The 17,647-nt window shown below is 50.7% G+C and overlaps 7 protein-coding genes across 7 annotated transcripts; 3 read left to right on the top strand and 4 right to left on the bottom strand.

The window, feature by feature from the left end:
• Window positions 1-2,469: 2,469 nt before the first annotated feature.
• GLOTRDRAFT_125136 (uncharacterized protein) lies at window positions 2,470-3,636 on the bottom strand (the record flags this gene model as incomplete). The annotated part of the gene is made up of 1 exon (XM_007863771.1): window positions 2,470-3,636. One exon carries the CDS (start codon window positions 3,634-3,636, stop codon window positions 2,470-2,472), a length of 1,167 nt encoding a protein of 388 aa, XP_007861962.1.
• Window positions 3,637-5,211: 1,575 nt separating this feature from the next.
• Window positions 5,212-5,955, bottom strand: GLOTRDRAFT_125135 (uncharacterized protein; the record flags this gene model as incomplete). Its single annotated transcript, XM_007863770.1, has 1 exon — window positions 5,212-5,955. One exon carries the CDS (start codon window positions 5,953-5,955, stop codon window positions 5,212-5,214), a length of 744 nt encoding a protein of 247 aa, XP_007861961.1.
• A 739-nt stretch (window positions 5,956-6,694) lies between these two features.
• On the top strand, window positions 6,695-7,326 carry GLOTRDRAFT_90594 (uncharacterized protein; the record flags this gene model as incomplete). The annotated part of the gene is made up of 3 exons (XM_007863769.1): window positions 6,695-6,724; window positions 6,821-6,850; window positions 6,901-7,326. The coding sequence occupies 3 exons, from the start codon at window positions 6,695-6,697 to the stop codon at window positions 7,324-7,326; spliced, it is 486 nt and encodes a 161-aa protein (XP_007861960.1).
• Window positions 7,327-7,915: 589 nt separating this feature from the next.
• Window positions 7,916-8,632, bottom strand: GLOTRDRAFT_125133 (uncharacterized protein; the record flags this gene model as incomplete). Its single annotated transcript, XM_007863768.1, has 1 exon — window positions 7,916-8,632. One exon carries the CDS (start codon window positions 8,630-8,632, stop codon window positions 7,916-7,918), a length of 717 nt encoding a protein of 238 aa, XP_007861959.1.
• Window positions 8,633-12,203: 3,571 nt separating this feature from the next.
• GLOTRDRAFT_125132 (uncharacterized protein) lies at window positions 12,204-12,721 on the top strand (the record flags this gene model as incomplete). The annotated part of the gene is made up of 2 exons (XM_007863767.1): window positions 12,204-12,212; window positions 12,269-12,721. The coding sequence occupies 2 exons, from the start codon at window positions 12,204-12,206 to the stop codon at window positions 12,719-12,721; spliced, it is 462 nt and encodes a 153-aa protein (XP_007861958.1).
• Window positions 12,722-13,405: 684 nt separating this feature from the next.
• On the bottom strand, window positions 13,406-14,600 carry GLOTRDRAFT_90592 (uncharacterized protein; the record flags this gene model as incomplete). The annotated part of the gene is made up of 5 exons (XM_007863766.1): window positions 13,406-13,619; window positions 13,678-13,919; window positions 13,947-14,106; window positions 14,256-14,325; window positions 14,387-14,600. 5 exons carry the CDS (start codon window positions 14,598-14,600, stop codon window positions 13,406-13,408), a joined length of 900 nt encoding a protein of 299 aa, XP_007861957.1.
• A 1,022-nt stretch (window positions 14,601-15,622) lies between these two features.
• GLOTRDRAFT_90591 (uncharacterized protein) lies at window positions 15,623-16,549 on the top strand (the record flags this gene model as incomplete). Its single annotated transcript, XM_007863765.1, has 5 exons — window positions 15,623-15,679; window positions 15,733-16,138; window positions 16,177-16,250; window positions 16,309-16,429; window positions 16,473-16,549. 5 exons carry the CDS (start codon window positions 15,623-15,625, stop codon window positions 16,547-16,549), a joined length of 735 nt encoding a protein of 244 aa, XP_007861956.1.
• Window positions 16,550-17,647: the final 1,098 nt, after the last annotated feature.

Here is a 17,647-nt window from a genome sequence, read left to right as displayed (position 1 = left end):
GCTCTTGTTGGCGCCGCCCCTGAGTCCGTCTTGGGCAATACGACCCCTCGAAAAGACAATCCCACCGGCTTGCTGACTAAGACAAGTCAGCACTGTTGGATGTATAACCCCTTGTGGCTGCACAGGCGTCTGCTGTGTGGCCTAGCGGGTCTGCGTTGCGGCTGTGGCTCGTGGATCTGGGTTCAAATCCTTACGACTGTGTTTTTTCTTGGTTTGTACCAATGTTCTACCTACTTCCTGTATATTTTTTCTTCGCACTGCGGAGGGGTGGTTAGGAAGTTTGGGTTTGGGTAGGTTAGGGTAAGTGGGGGGTCCGGGGGGGAACCCCCCGATTGGTTAAGGTTCGGGTTAGGGTGAGTTGGTTAGGATATCGATAAAGGGGGGGTCCGGGGGGAACACCCCGGGTTGGTTAAGGTCTGGGTTTTCATATAAAATATGCTCTGGGAGTGATTTGATATGCTACCCTGACCTTAGGACTGTCTCCTAGCGTCGGGAACAGTGACAGCCACGGCGCTTGCCATATTTGTAGTGCTTTGTCAGCTTATTTGTGGGATTGTTATTTCGAGGGGTCGTATTGTGCAAGTTCCTGAGTCCCAGTGGAAATCGACAATATTTTCGTATTTTTAGATACTTTAAATATATTTGCATATGTGTACCTGTATATTTTGGAGGCCACAGACTGCTGAATGACACTTGCATGACACTCCCTCGACCTACTCTACCTGCATCAGGTGTGCGTCGTACAGGAACGCGATGCTGTCGAGTCACTCGAGTGCATCGCGTGAGCGCATGCCTCGCGTGCCGCCTGCGTGAGCGCGTCGGCCGCGTCGGATTGAATCGGGGACTCTACCGCGTTCAAGTTGTTGGTGTATATTCAGCTGCAGTGATCGCGGTATGACATCACTTGCCGCTCTCGCGCGATCCATAAACTCGTCGCCTTGCAGTAAAACATTTGCACACACACTCCTCTTAACCGCAAGGTATCCCCTTTGCACTCTGAATTATTAACCAATATGACTTGTCTGTCTTAGGCGGTATTCTCAAGGCAGGGGGCACGTTGCGGAACACACAAGAATGTAGAGATATAGTGAGTAATTGTTAGTTGCATTACAAAATTTTAATATTCTGACTTTAATCTCAACGCAGGAGGCGATCATGAGAACAGGTTGAATAGGTATGTCCCCATATGGAACAGGAGACAGGTCGCACAGGCAAACCGGAATATGTGCGCATTGGGGGGGGGGGTAGAGATGGTGGAAGTGGGCATTGGATACGAGAGGTGCGAAGTGGGCGGGATGTGCGATTGCCGGGGGACCGGCAGAACAGATGGGTGAGGTGCGGGTCAGAACGACACAACAGAAAAGGTAGAAAATTACAAAATTACAGTAATATGTGTAAATACAATGGGATGGGCATGCGAGGGGGCAATATATGAGAACACATGTGAATATTGTTAGGAAGCGATGTCCTAACTAGTCATCTTGAGATAACTGGGCCACATGCCAACAGTGATGTCGTCACTACCTCAGTAAGCATACTGAAAGGTAGGTCTGACTGGGCCAATGCCAATGGTCAAGTCAAGAGTCCAGGTAATCACTGTATTCAACAGGAGGTTGAACTAAGGAATACATGGGTTTTCCTACAGTATATATAGTAACTGGTATAGGGGTTAATACCCAAAGAAGAGAACAATAAGAAAGGACACGTAAGCTATCCTGTGAGAAATGAGAAATACAAGGGCGCCCATTGGTAGAAGGTGAGTCAAGAGAGATAACGTGTGAAAAGATATAGCGTCCATGGGAGGTTCTACTCAGAGAAAGGTACTGTCCAAGAGCAATGCTCGGAATGGAAATAGAATGAGATAAGCATGGGAAAATCATAACAAATATCTGTAAAAGTACAAGAATATCCTACCGCTCACTCCTGATACCGGGGAAGCCCATATACGCGGCCCACCACGACTGTATATCCTCCTGATTTTGCAGCTATTTCCGATGTATTTAGATCTATTACCAACCTATGCCACGCCAGCTGTGATAGCGGCACAAATCATTAGAACATAAATCCATGTATTTAAAGTGCCACTTACTACATTCCCCTGTATTTAGAGCTATTGTTCTACCTGGTATATAGAGGAACATATCTAAAAACACGAGAATATTGTCAATTTCCACTGGGGTCGAAGCACGAACCAGAAGGTTTATTTCCGGACGATCTCAAGAAGCAAGGCAAAGGCGCCTCTCACGCCATAGCCGACCGCGACTTTGTGTCCCAAATGCGGACGCCATATGAAGATCGCATATTCAGGTAAGGTTAGGGCTTATCAGGACACGCACACCCCTCTTCCTATCGCCTCCTCAGCGACGTTTACCCACAAGAACTATCATTACAACACGGATATTTATACACTTCGTGCTAATATTACAAACGCCCACCGCTCTCCTTTCGCCCCCTAACCCACCACAACACTCACTTCTCCTTCTGCCCAGCAACCACCCCGACGTTACTAAAATCCCCCGACGCGCTTTCCGCATTCCTATCCGTCCCCGGCGTGCGCTTCTGCTTTTCCGCGCCGACCGTCACGCTCCCCTTCTGGGCGCGCGTCTCGCCGAAGCGGCTCCCCGCCAGCTTCGCCTGCTCGTACTCCGCGGGCCCGCCCGTGTCGAGACCAAGGTGCGCGTCCTTTTGCTTCTGAGTGCGCCCCGCGGTGTGCGGGTCTGTGCGGCCGGAGGCGTAGGTGGGGAGAGAGGTGTGGAGGGTAAAGGAGAAGGGGCGTTTGCCTTCCCATTGGAGGGGACGGGGGGCGGAGGTAGCGGCTTGCGTGGTGTGTTTGAGTGCGGAGGTCAAGGAGGGGCGGGAGGAATTGTTAGGGGTGGTGGTCGCGCCCTCCCAGTGGGCAGAGACAGTACTCCCCGGCGAAGGTGAGCCCTTTACGTCGTCAGGCATGTACTTCGACCCGCCGTTCGCGGAGGCGCTCGCCCCGCCAATTTGCTCGACGAACCCGATATGCTCCTTGTTTCCCGAGCCCATACCGGTAGGTTTGAGTTGTGGCTGCGTGTGCGAGGACGCGGCGTCCATCGGGTGTCCTGCGTCCCGCGCCTTCATTCCGTCGCCGACGTGGTCCGACAGCACGTCCTGCGGCGACTCGTTCCCCTCCGGATCCGCCGCGTGCCCCTGCGACACCGACGGGTCCCGCCCGCCCCTCGTCACCATCTTCGCGCTATGCATCCCGCTCCCACCATGTATGGCAGCACTCCCATGAAACCCCCGTTTACCCCCCATATACCCAACACTCGAGAAATTGTCCGCGCTCACGCTCGCGCCGCCGACCTGCTCGACGAAGCCCACGCCCTCCCTGTTGCCCCCGCCGCGCCCGAAGCTGCGCGGCCTGTACTGCGGCGCGGGCGATGCCGCGTTGAGGTGGTGGTCGTTCGCGTCGTTGCGCGCGCAGAGCCCCGCCGCGACGTGGACGCTCTGCACGGACTGTGGCGCGTGGTTCTGAGGCGAGGTGGCGTGCCCCTGGGAGACTGCGCGGTCGAGCCCGCTCGAGGTGCGTGTGGTAAAGTGCAGCGTGGGCGTGGTGTGGAGAGTCCGGATGGCAGAGGGTGTGTTTCGGAAGATATGGATTGACCGCATTTTGCTGCGATTATTGGGATTTATTGACAATTAATTCAGGAGATCTAGCGAGTTGAAAAGTGAGTCGAGATGGTGGCACTGAAAATGGGGGACCTGGATGGGCCAGGGATGCTTATGACATTACCGTCGACGCATTGGCTGACCTGGGATGGCGTTCCGCGAGCGCGTGTGACGTCATGCTTGTCTTCTTCGAAGAAGCGTTGACTTACCATTTTCGGATGACATTACGCTTCTGTGTGTTGACAGTTCAGTATACAATCGTAGGTTTTCCTAACGATATGGGACTTGAAAATTGTTACTGTGGCTCACCTTCTACTTTAATCATTTGGTTCACGTTGAGTTTGCAGGTAATGCCCATAGGCCTGAATTCTCGCCACAATTCCGTCCTCTCCTCTTCCTCATTTGCCTTTCCTCTTGCTCGGAAGCTCAACAAAGCAAATGATGTCTCTGGCGGAGTGTTATCCTCTATTGGTTTGGTCAACTCCCCTTTCCTCTCCACTCACGCTCAATTCGACTGCGGCCGTCCATCGCAAGTTGATGGACAAAAGATCTCTTCGCCCTCGCTGCTCCTCTCTCCGTTCTCCATATCTTCGTCCCTTTGTCACCGTGGTCACTTCCACGTCTCGGGCCCTTTTATATGCCGAACTATGGGGACGCTCATGCCGCCGCCTCCTTGATGATCATCTCATTAGCCCTGTCACTCGAAGCTGGGGCTTGATGCATCGCAGTATTCAAAGGCTGCCTCATACGTCCCCGGGTCTCTCTCCTAGTGCACGTGCCGTCTCCTTTGGTATATGGATCCCCTTCTTATTCCTCGATTCATGTGTCTAGCCTTTTCAGTGCCTTCGTCGCGAGTTATGGCCCATTCAGTTTATCCCCCCCGTCCTCCACGAGCGTCAACAGAACTGTCTCATTCGGCCTACATTCCGTGACCTGCGTGCTACTCACTGCCTCTCACCGCACCTCCGCGACAGCACGACTCTTATCCTGCGACGCCTTTTCCAGGCTGGTGACGTCGTTCAGCCATATTATCTTCACAAGATGCTATGTTCCGATATTCTGTTGTAGCACCTCTCACAGATGTTGCACAGATTTGGCTTGAGCGACGAAAGACTACAGGAGAAATTTGCTGGAGCGCGTAACGAAGAGAGCAGCGCGTTGAGTCAAAAGATCGACTGTAGACTCCGGCGGATGTGCGGCACCGCCAGATTATGGCGAATATAATATGGGGGCATGCTTGGGAGGGCTGGGGGGAACCTTTGGTAGCCCGTCAGTTGACTCTCTTCATCACAACATTATAATCTTTAATCGAATCAAAGCAGAGGCTCCGACCAACTTCGTCGATGCCAGACTCGAACGCTAAACAATACTGGACACCTTTCTCGCCGCAAGAGCGGCATGCGTAAGCTATACTAGCTTGCGCATTGGATATTTTGCGGACTTAATACAATAACCAGTCTACATGTCAATACCGAATTTACAGATGAATGGACTTGGATGCGGCGTATTATTCCCCGTTGACGGCCTTGTCTAGGGGCGGAGACCGTGGAGCACCCACTATACCTCTCCGTGATTTCAGAACAGGCTTCTGTTCACTGCCTTGAGTTCCCTGCAGGCGGCAGCGAAGGCACCATCGTCTGGTGTATCGTCTGAGAGGAGAAGTGTATTGAAATGGATTTCTGGTTGGATGTTTGCGCCACCCGCATTATTAAGTTTTCCCCTAGCCTCCAGGATTTCGGAGTCGGAAGATTCATCCGAAGAATATCGATATGTTTCGTCTTCATTGTCGGACGGTGGGGTGAGAGTGGCTTTGTTGAAGATATTGTAGGTCCAGTATTCGCCAATGCAATAGAAGGCAAGCACTGCGTGAGCCCCCGGTCCGTTGACATCGGAAGCGAACCTGACTTGATCTTCAACCTGACCCTTCATTGCCATGTAAGCCTCCTTGACTTTCACAGGCGTGTTATATGCTGGAGGGAGAGCTTTATTCTCCATCACAAAGACCAATGTCTCGTTTCTATAATCCAATTCTCCTTTGTCGGTGGTAATGGGCTTGCGAACTGTGCCGCCAAAGTCCGTGATCTTCATCTTCCTGACTAGCTTGCCGTCGTTCGTACGCACAGTCCTCACGAGAGCATGCTGTGGAGTGACGATGGCATACGCCTTGTCTCCGGCGTCCAGGAGCATCTTCCTCAGTGCATCGTAATATGGTCCATACCATGGATGCTCTACGGAACTTTCACGGCAGGAATATACGGCCGCCTTGAGGTTCTCCGCATAGAGAGATAAGAAACTGTTGTCTAACGCGTCCATGTCCATGCCAGTAGGCAAAGTCGGGAAGTTTCTTCCGTGGCTGAAGTCGAGAGATTCAATAACCAACGTCCTTGAGAAATGGACGCTCGGGGCTCAGGCTCATCTATACGATGGTATCCAATGCATATACTGTTGGGGATCGACCCAGCCCGGGTGTGTCTTATATACCATAAGTCTGATTTACTCTCTATAGCACAGATTCGTGGGCTTCACGGGCATAAGAGACCATCTGAAGTGGCGTCATGAAACATGTATGTGGAAAAACACCCCGGTGATCAGGGGGTTTCACTAGATGTCGGGTGTCAGGAGTTGTTACAGCTGTTTACAAATCGATGGGCCTACCCAGAAGAAAATCTGGATAGGAATATCCGTGTTGCGACTTCCAGAAGGTCTCACCGGAACCATAAAGGGTCCCAAAGCCAAATCGATTTCAACTTCAGCTCATACCCGACGTTTGGGGGACCTTCTCACACCAAAGATGGCAAGCTTCTGCTGTCCTACTTTTCGTTGTGGTAGGCCCATCGATTTGAAAACAGCTGTAATGTGCAACAGAACAATGATATATGGTCCGGCAAGGAGAACAGACCCAGATTGATACCCAATGGACAAGTCATTGTGCACCCCAGGGGCCGCACCTGTTACGAGCTCTCCTCTGATGTCAATGCGGCAGTTGCCGGCGACGCGACTGCATATAAACTGAGGCGAGAGCGAACGCACTCCATCATAACGCTCAGAACACACTCAAATGACTCAGAATCCCATGGAGAATTCACAGGTGAGGCGGATCCATCACGCTTCATATTGTTCACGATATTGAACTTCGACTTCGACTTTTGCGAACAAGATGATCATGACTGACCTTGGCATAAAGATCACTCCTATCGATGAGGAGCTGTTCACGGTATGCACTTCGTGTTTGCTCCGTTGTAATTATAATGATATTATCTGCAGCATGAGAATATAAAGAAAGAACGAGAGCGAGCCTTGAATTTCGCTCTGCAGAGCTATGACCCATCCAAGAGAATCCAAGGAAGGACCCCGTGCTATGGCTATCACGCTGGCCCCGACTGGATCCTCAAACGTGCCGCCAAGGCCTGCAATAATGGACAGCCACTTGCTGAGACACAGCTTGATAGTGCAGCGATGGGTATCCTCGAGTTCATCCGGACGAACACCGGCATTAAGGGCCTATATTGGACTGGGTATTACACCGAGGACTCCGACGGCATCCCCACAACATTTCTCGCGATATTCGATCGCGATCGGGTCGATAAAACCATCAAAGTGTGCCCTCCTATGTTTTGTTTGATGAGGATCAAAGAGCTTCTCAAGGAAGACCATTACCCAGTATGGGAGTATATGGTCAATTCTCTCTAGAGCGTGGCGTAGAAACACCAGTACCGAGCTTACTTGTGACTCCCGAACACCTGGAGGCGTTGTCATACCTCTGAATATATTACGCAGTGATTTCTCCGTGTGTTGTAACGTGAGCACCTAGCTGGACTTGTAGTGGAATAAATGACGGTGAATTACTGCTTTTGATGGAATGCCAATGACCCCACCAGTCTTTGAGTGAATAATGCCCGAGGAATTACACTCAATCAAGTCAATTATGATCTGGCTTGTCTAGGTCTTTGCGTCCTCGAGCCATATTTTGGTCTTGTTAATCTATTCTGGCCGGCTGCACTACCAAAGCTCTGAAGAGCGAATGTCAATAAGGGGAAAGGTGGCCTCGTACGAATGGCCGATTAATGTGCATTGTTCTGCAACTCTGGCTTATCATTTTTGGCGGCTACACGTTGATTGCAAGCCAGAAGCCCATGTGACATTTGTGAGGGTGAGTATGATACTGAGCACGGAATCAGGAACATTATGCCTCTCCACTCTCACTGGGCGGAAGCAGCATGTAATTGCTCAATTTATATACATATCACCTGCCTGCGTACTGAACATGGATTACATGGAGTTACATAGTCACCCGTGGCGCCCAGAGTGTCGACTGACGCATTATCACCCAAGCCTGATATAAAAGATCGATGAGGAACTTCTCATCTCTGACCAGGAATGCTGGCGGATGGCTTCCATCAATATCAAAGCGGGTAACGACAACGAACTCATTCATCAGCTCGTCCGTAATTTGTTCGGAGATGGAAAGAGCATTCCTGTTGATACTTTCCAAGCGGAATCCACAGAGACGCCAGAATTGTCCGATGGCGACCACCGCAGGACAGACTTGCAAGGCGTGGTCGAAGGCAAACGCGTACCGAGCTTGGTATTTCACCTGGTCCGCGAGAAGGCTCTCTATAATTGGGAAAGCCAGCGCTGCCAGTCTGTCGTAATCTTTGTCGTCGGCGCCATGGGCAGCCTTGATCTCCAGAAGCCCGCGAACATGGGGTATATATTTCAGGACCCCGTTTACTTTCGCTTTCTCATATGACAGCATAACTCCGTCAGGTTGCTTGCGCTGGTCTCTCGGGCGCTTGCCCCGGCTGTCCGGAGGAGGAAGACTTTTGTGGGCAAGACGTGCGGGGATCAAAGGGTATTGTGGGTGTATGACGGCGTCTCCTCCGACAACGTGTGCCAACGCTTCCATCCACGGCCCGTAGAGGGGATACTCCAACTTCTTCCTCTGGGCCGATTTGACGGCAGCTATAACACATCGTTCAAGTTCTGCCTGTGTCATGAGTGTAGATCTGTGAAATGAAAAGACTCAGAGAGAGACTCAGACATGAGAAAGGATACACCCACCTGCTGGATATCGTTCACTAGCACTGTTCTGTGTGTTCAGACTGTCAGGCCCGTAATATATATGTCCAAGGACGCGACATACTCAGCAGGCAGATAAAACGCGCTCTTCTCCCGTTATGAAAGCACAAGGGCGATTTGACATCTCTTTCCAACTTGAATAAACAAAGGGCTATTGCGCAGCCAAGAGAATCATTGACTCGAAATGCTCGCATGGTATTGCCCCTGTATCATTAGTCTGATGACGGCATTGTAGTATGATGACTGAACCAACCGAGTATGGTAAGTGTTGTTCGATTAGACGCAGGACTACAAACATACTGTGTCAGTATGGACCATGATACGTGATAGAGAAGTGCCGAACAAATCATTCCGATATTACACGAGTCGCATAAGAGCACTTCAATGAAGGGTGTTATATTGACCGACAACACCGTAAAGACACACCGTAATGCCCGATGCGCCACAGCAAAGCCTGCAAAACATCACGGAGTGTGGTATCCGCCAGAATGCATTGATTGTATGACATAAGGAACAAGAAGTGTTGCGACTCTCAAATGGAATGCCACTCGGTAGGAGCACCTTGAAATGCAGACATAGATGTAATGGGTGTCGTCCGGATATAAAGAAAGCGAGCAGCGTTGTATATAATAAGTCACGATAATGGGGACGGATCAAGCAACGAGCAGTCAATAGTTACTAGATGGTCACCAGTATCTATCATAACTTCTCCCTGATTGGCGCACTCTAGGCTCCGAGTCTGCCACGAGACCTTCGCCTTGCTAGCAGCAGCATCGAGCTACCCAAAAGCTCCCCGCCTTCAGATAATTGGCATCTCCTGCGCATCTCTAGTGATGCCGCGGTCCGGCTCGGTCCGGTTCTTGGCCCAAATTTCCGGACCTGGGACCGGACCCAAGGTCCGGTTCGGGTAAATGTCCGGACCGTGAACCTCAAAGAACCCGAAATGGCGGAAACGGCGTTGGGTCCGGTCAGGTTCGGGTTTGAACCCTTCAAAATTACCATATCTAGGTACGGTTCGGGCATTGTGGCTCGGAACAACCTGAAGGCTTCGCCGTAAAAGGCCAGGAGCACAAGGTTTGTAGACTGCGCCGTGCACTCTACGGACTTAAGCAAGCGGGGCTTGCCTGGTGGCGCACACTTGCTGAGTCTCTGGAGAAATTAGGCTGCAAATGTCTAACCACTGATGCTGGCATCTTCTTATTTAAAGAGAAAGATGGCCGCATGGTAATTATTGTTGTCTATGTTGACGATGCCTTGTTCTTTGGCAAGGACAAGTCTCTCGTGACAGATGTTAAGTCACGATTTATGAAGAAGTGGGAATGCAGGGGCCTTGGTGATGTCAAGGAATTCCTATGCATGTGCATTACAAGGCAAGGCCGAGAAATCCATATCGATCAGATTGCCTACCTTGATAAGGTGCTGCAGCACTGTGGCATGCAGAATGCAAAATCTGTGCCAACTCCTCTCCCTGCAGGCTATAGACCTGAGCCTAACAATGGCCCAGTCAACCCTACTCTTCGTAGCTGGTTCCAAACTGTGATCGGTTCCTTGCTCTACATTATGCTTGGAACTTGACCAGACATCAGCTATGCAGTGACCCAGTTAGCGCAATTTGCTGCTAATCCATCGCAAGCCCATTTAGATAAAGCACTGTATATCTGCAGCTATCTAATTCGGACTCGGAATTACACGCTAGCTCTTGATGGTGCTAGTGGACTTGGTATTACTGCATGCACCGATTCAGACTGGGCATCAGATCCCAGTACCAGGAAGTCCCAAACCGGCAACTGATGAAGAGTTATGGAGGCAGCAGCACGCATAGTGCGCCCTACACAACTCACCTGTATTGGTTGGATGCCAATGGCATATTCAGTTGGTGTTATGATTTTCCCATGCTTATCTCATTCCATTTCCATTCCAAGCATTGCTATTGGACAGTACCTTTCTCTGAGTAGACCTTCCCATGGACGCTATCTTCTTCTCACACGTTATCTCCCTTGACTCACCTTCTACCAATGGGCGCCCTTGTATTTCTCATTTCTCTGAGTTACGTTCTCACAGGATGGCTTACGCGTCCCTTCTTATTGTTCTCTTCTTTGGGTATTAACCCCTATACCAGTTACTAGATATACTGTAGGAAAACCCATGTATTCCTTAGTTCAACCTCCTGTTGAATACAGCGATTACCTGGACTCTTGACTTGACCGTTGGCATTGGCCCGGCCAGACCTACCTTTCAGTACGCTTACTGAGGTAGTGACGACATAACTGTTGGCTCGTGGCCCAGTTATCTCAAGATGACTAGTTAGGACATCGCTTCCTAACAGTTGGCAGTCAACAGCGCAGAAGACTGTTGCGCTATCCTCCACTGAAGCCGAGTACATGGCACTCAGTGATTGTAGCCGCCAATGTGTATGGGTTAGACAACTCTGTGAAGAGTTAGGCTACCAACTCGGCCCAATTCCTATTTGCAGTGACAACCAAGGATCTATATTCCTTGCATCTGATCCAGTCACCGAGCAAAGGTCTGAACATATCAACATTTGCTATCACCATATTAGGGAAGTCATCGAGCAGAAGAAAGTTGAAGTATTCTACATCGATGGCGAAAATAACCCTGCCGACATGTTCACTAAGAACTTAGGACATGTCAAGTTCTTGCGCTTCAGAGCGCAACTCGGACTTAGGTTCTACGAGTAAATCTAAGTCAGCCCAATGCTTGCGTGCACGATTATCCACGGCACTTAGCGAGGGGGAGTGTTGAATTAGGCACTGACGTAGCTGCCAGGTTCTACAACATACCAGAATGTAGCAGAACCCTCTGGAATATTCTGGTAGATCCCATTATTGTACAATGGCATGAAGCTCATGTGGGTCAGTGACATCATAGGTGGAGCTCAGTAGGATTATAGATATTCCACATAGCTTAGTCAGCCTATGGGCCACTGTGTAGATAAACCCTGCAGCTCTGCTGCCTAATGACAAGGGTCATTTATACAAGCTTTACCAGTAGCTACAGCATCCAACCAATACAGGTGAGTTGTGTAGGGCGCACTGTGCGTGCTGCTGCCTCCATAACTCTTCATCACTATACTGTAAGTACTGTCACCTTATGTGGCTCGATTCAGGTGAACGGCACACTATCGCACAATATGGCCATATCTGCCATCATGGTCCTCACTCCCCATACGGATGATGGTGGGAATACTCCAGACTCTGAGTGTACACGCATCCCAACTGAAGTCAATCTAGCCAAAGGATATCGATAATCAAATCAGCCAAGGGGTGTATCCTAGGTAGGACCTACCCAAGCGCATCCTACGAATATCTGCCGCATACGGCTACCCACAACCGACCAGATCCGCCACTTTCCCAGGTCATGATCATACTCTCAACGACGCCACAGCAAGCGCGATCACGTAATCGCTGAGTTCTCAGATATCTGCAGACGCAACTCCTGATATTATCAGCATCATACGAACCAATAACATGCCTGAGGTTAGTGTTCATTCCTTTGGCACGCCTCGTATCCTTGACGCAATCGTGATCATTAGCAGGAGACCGAGCGTACGCCGGAAGAAATTAATATTCAGGCGGACATCATGCGATCCATCGAAATTGCTCGTGAAAGTCTCAAGCAGTATCCGGTACCGCGCAGCCGAGGGCCGTATACGATGGTCTACGGATACCCAGTCACCGCAGACTGGATTATGAAAGCTGCCAGGAACACCGGCAACAAGTCCGACAATTTCATCGATGCCGTGGCTCACGTCGAACACATACTGTGTGCGAAATCTGGGATCCCGACCGTGTGCCTGTGCGCACCGGGAATCAACGCGTATCCTTCAAACTCAGAGGATTGGCTCGTGACCATAGGCACCCATCACCACATTGATATCAAAGGACGCTGGCCGCCGTGCTTTGCAATAGACAGGGTGCGGAGGATGGTGAGAGCGGAGGGCCCTCCGGTTTGGCGGCGCAAGGTCGGTAAATGGTCCTGCCCGTGATACAGATTACTACAGCTACGATTGTGTCTTCCCCACTTCACGTTAATTTGAGAGTGTGCCGGGTATATCAATATATTTGTTCGAGTTGGTAAAGTACGAAGCGATGTTAATAGGATCCTGGGCAGCCACGGGATGAGTGCATGAGTGTCGATGGTGGTCACAAGTTTTCTGACCATCTTTCTGCTCTATGAGTATCACACTTGAGCATAAATTGGAACTGCAGTGGCTGAGAGCCGCCCAGCGCATATAATTATTCCATCAATTTTGTATGGTAGATAGTATGATAATATACCACCTGGATGCTATAGAAGCGTGTCCTGATTATTTTCTTATTGCTTGAAGTGGGATTATCTGGCATGAGGCCATATAGAAAGCCTTGACCAAATTTACATCTCGGACGGAGATCATAACCTATGTGGATCCACACATATTCTTAATTCAGGTCAGTGATTCTAGAGGTAAGCGAGTATACCACCTCTCACCGGGATTATTCACAACCTCGAGCCATGTCCGACTCTGAACGGAACTTCTTCCTTCGAATCGATGCTGGGATAGATGCAGCAATTGAGCAAAACCCCGGGCACCCGGAGAGGCGGTGGTATGAGGCGTAGAATCAGCTTCTGCACTTGCTAGCTGTCAGTGGGAGCATGGAATACGTGCCCCAATTGATTCCAATCCAAAAGGTCATAAAACCCCAACCATTACCGTTGTCCGCGATTTCCTGTGTTCGCTCCGCGGCCGCGCCGCGCCTCGCAGAAGCGTTGTAACGAGGAAGGACACGAACGCGCCGGGACGCCAGGCCGGGAGGGGCTTACTCAGGTTGTCCTGACCAAGCGCTTGAAGAGGATCTGATATGGGAGTATCGGGACCTGACATGTAGAGCGCGGGTAGACCAGGACTATAGAGGAATTCGCAACAATATTGGGTACTGAGAGGAGAGTGAACGGTCACTCCACCTGAGTAAGGCTCCCCATGGCCGAGTATCACGACAACTGGACTCTGAATGTGTAGCACATCCAGCGTCCTCAAAAGCCTGAGAGGCCTTACGATATGACAGCCGGAAGGACTCTACATCTCTCCGAAGTCCTCGCCTGCCGGTCCCATCGGACGGATGGCGGTAATCATGAAAGACGTAGTGGCTGTGCATGTCCACTTCTGTCAACCGTTCTTCATCCACAGGCTCTTGAGCTCGAGAAGTCTACTTGCCTGGTTCAGCAATATGTACGGCTTCATCCGGTACAGGAAGGTATATGAACGAGGACGGTTCTACGCAGGTGTCTAGAGCCCCCTTGAAACCGGGACCGTTTGTCACAAGACGATGACATGTTACGGCGGCGCTGAGCTGTGAGTTTGTCTTATGCTCCCTACTCGTACACTCGGTAATACTGATGAGCGTGAAGTTCTCTACTGCATGTCAAGCTCATCCAGCCACTTCACGATATCGTTCTCCAACCCCTCGAGTGCGGGCCCTAACCTGTTCATCGTGTCCGTCGGGATGCGCACCCACTTCACCTGGTCAGCACACTCCACCGACCTCATCTGCGCGAACTCTTCATCCGTCATACCCCCGCCAACCACAGCCGCTTTCGGTTTCCTCGGGTTCGCTGCGCGCACCCATCCATATCAATGACTCCGAAACCTCTACTTCGGAAAGAAAGAACTTACACGACCCGACGTTTGTCCCGACCCCGCCCGATACTGCGAAGCTTTCCCCTTGCATGACTTTCGGGAACTCGTCCGCGAACGCCTCCGCGCTGAAGCAGAAGTGCGCGATCTCGTACTTGGGCTTCACGCCGTTGAACAGCCGCCGCGGGAGGTCGGGGTGCGCGACGAGCTGGGGCTTTCCGGTCACGATGATGGGAATTGGTTGGGTTGACATCGTTGTTAGTGTGTTTAGCGTGAGTGGTCTCTGGGTCAATGTTGATACTGCCTACACGCCAGCCCCTCTATATATGCGCTCGAGTCCGCATTCACGGACATCCTCGCTCTCAATACTGCGCGGTGTACTCACGCCTATCGACGCGTCCGCTGATGCCGACTGCAGCCCGATCGCGTCGAGCGCCCTTTGGCGTACCTCGCAGGAATGCCTCTGGTGGGAGGGCCGATCGCATCGGGTGGCTCGTCAGACAGATTAGGCTGCAGCGATGCCTTAGGTGGTAAGCCACACAGCCACGTCATTCTTCGATCGACCGGAAGAGCATGGGTTGATGGCTTTATTTAGACCTCGGGGCACCGTTCTCTGGTCTGCGAGTCCCGTTTGCCTAGCTGAATGCTCGTCGCAGAGGGCCCTGTTCCGAGTTCTTCTATCGAGTCTACGACTTAAATGTGGGGAAAGCACTGATGTGAATTACAGCCCGTTTACGATGGGGTACGAGTCCCTATGATGTCTATTGAGCTCGCGCATTATGGGCCTATTCATGATCGTGTTCTTGTATTGAATCAGGTTTAGTTTCTCTTCACACTGTGTCCGTTCCTTCCTACATTGTATCTCCGTTACACTCATTTCAATTTCAAGTCTAATAATTACATTCTTGAGTACATGTATTTCCCCAACATATTGCATTTTCTTATAAATCGTCTGCGAAGCCTAACCGGCTGAGCAGTCTGACCAAAGCTTCGTCACTAAATATCATAAGTCTGGGGAGGTCTGAAAATATCCACCGTTCACTGTCTTACCGCTCAAAAGTCAGGTTCTGAAGCTCTCTGCATATAAATGTCCTAAGTGGGTGTGAGGCGGCGTGAGACCCCTGATGTCAGATGGTTCAGATGCCGCCCGGTTTTACTGATGACTCACTTGTAATCATTACACTCAATCTCAGGCGAGTGAATTCTTCAACCACTATGATATATGGATATTCGATATTCATAGTGTCATTCAGTAGACTCGCATTTATGCAAAGCATGACTGAGCCTGCAAGGGGTTTGATCCTCACGCAGATAGATTCGGAACGGATGAAGGTGGGAGTGCTTTGCGGCTGAGACTGTACTGTACCTAACCGAAAGCCCATCAGCGAGAAAATATTAAGAATGAAATCAAGCAAGCTGCGGAAGCCGCACGCAGGATATACGACCCATCCAAACGCATCGCCGGGATCACACCCTCATATGGGTATCCGGTTACTCCCGAATGGATCCTGCAATTCACCTATTCGCACATCTGGACGGATGGTCGCCCAGCAGGTGGATTTCCCGAGTTAGAGGTGGGCGATGCCGCCGCCGAGACAGTCCGAGTCCTCAGACGTATGGCGCGTATCAAGTACATGTTCCTCATTCCGTACGAGCTCAACCACACTCGATATTTCTTGGAATTATGCCACTTCGACGAGCTGGACAAGCGGTGCCCACCGCTGTTTACCATTACATGGGTGAAGGACCTGTTAGGGCGTCAGGACGATCCCGTGTGGGAGTATAACCTAGGTTCTGACAAATTTCGATGCATCTCCTTTTGATGGCAGTGCGACCGAGAAGGATTTCAGTGCTGGGTAGTATCAGGCTAGGCGATAGGTTCAATACAGACACAAGCAGCGTAGTATGTGTGCATCTGAAATGTGGTCGGCCAGTAATTATATGACGCTTTATTCGTATAGATGGAGCAGAGCAGAAACATGCAACTTTTCACTCCGGCGACAAATGTGAGAGGTGTCGAAGTGCAGCCACCCGACAATGCCGCCATCAGCGTGACCGTCCGGCTTTCCATAAGATCCTATGGTCAGCTATTATGCTGTGAGATCTTTGGGTGCAAGAGGCACAGGTCACGCAGTGGCAGCCCCTGGGCGCACAACGGCGCATCTGCTCTCCGCGAGCTCCCGGCAGAACCTTCAGACGTAACATCATCTCCATGTCTACACCACTGGAAACCATCCATGATGTCTTTCCCAGAACTCCAGACTTTTCTGCATGTGAAAGCCGGCTCCGCTACAGAGAAGTAAACAAGATTTCGCACATTACTGACTAGTGGGAAGCATCTTGACTAGTAGGGCGCTGCGCCCCTTCCATCTAGTGAAGCTCTCATATCAATCCTGTCGCATTGATTTTAAGTGAGTGAATGTACTTCGGTCTCGATACTATCATACGCCCTGCGGAGGAATGTAGAGCCAGCTCAGCTACTACTGTATGATTTCGATCTACTGTACCATTTCGATCTATTTGGCAGGCGGTGTGACGTGTGACTCATCTGACCGATTCATCATTTCGGCATTTTACTATATATGGTGCGAAGTGGCACCACAGGCCAGCTTCTAATACCATATACAGTAAGTCTCACGATCCCAGAGGCCCTGTGACTGGTGACAACCGCCAGATTACATCTTCGGCAGGTACCCCTGTGACATGTGACTGCCGAATAGATCGAAATCATACAGTATTCGGCAGTCACACATCACAGGGGTACCTGCCGAAGACGAAATCTGGCGGTTGTCACCAGTCACAGGGCCTCTGGGATCGTGAGACTTACTGTATATGGTATTACAGTCGTTTGCATATGAAACCGAAAATCGGGTTTCCGTGAGCATTGTTTGTTCGAGCCAAATATACCCATATGTAGTAATGCGAGATGGCTTCTTGTGACTGTGTGACTCTGTAGACTGCAGCCCGCCCTCAGGCTGACAAACTGCATGTGCTGTGTAGTCTGTTTCAGAGCGTCGCTTCATTTCCTCCTCGACTCACGTATAGAACCAGCAAACTCACTCGGTACGCCCGACTCAATCGTCAAAGAAGCAGTAGACGGTGCACCCGTGGTGAGTCTCGACTGCATCGAAACCTGCAGCCATGATGAGCGTTGCTCGAGCAGACGTACGTGGATCGACAACCGGAATATGGCCAAGATGTGATATCGCAGCAGCGATTGCCGAGCTGGTATAAAAACTGAGCAGGTTCGTAGCTGGCAGTATCATCATGGCCCAACCCACCTCTGCAGGTGCTCCCTCC

The sequence above is a fragment of the Gloeophyllum trabeum genome (assembly GCF_000344685.1).
Source record: "Gloeophyllum trabeum ATCC 11539 unplaced genomic scaffold GLOTRscaffold_00002, whole genome shotgun sequence".
Taxonomy (NCBI): Eukaryota; Fungi; Basidiomycota; class Agaricomycetes; order Gloeophyllales; family Gloeophyllaceae; genus Gloeophyllum; species Gloeophyllum trabeum.
The sequence above is the reverse complement of the archived record's forward strand: the minus strand, read 5'-3'. Positions and strand labels throughout refer to the sequence as shown.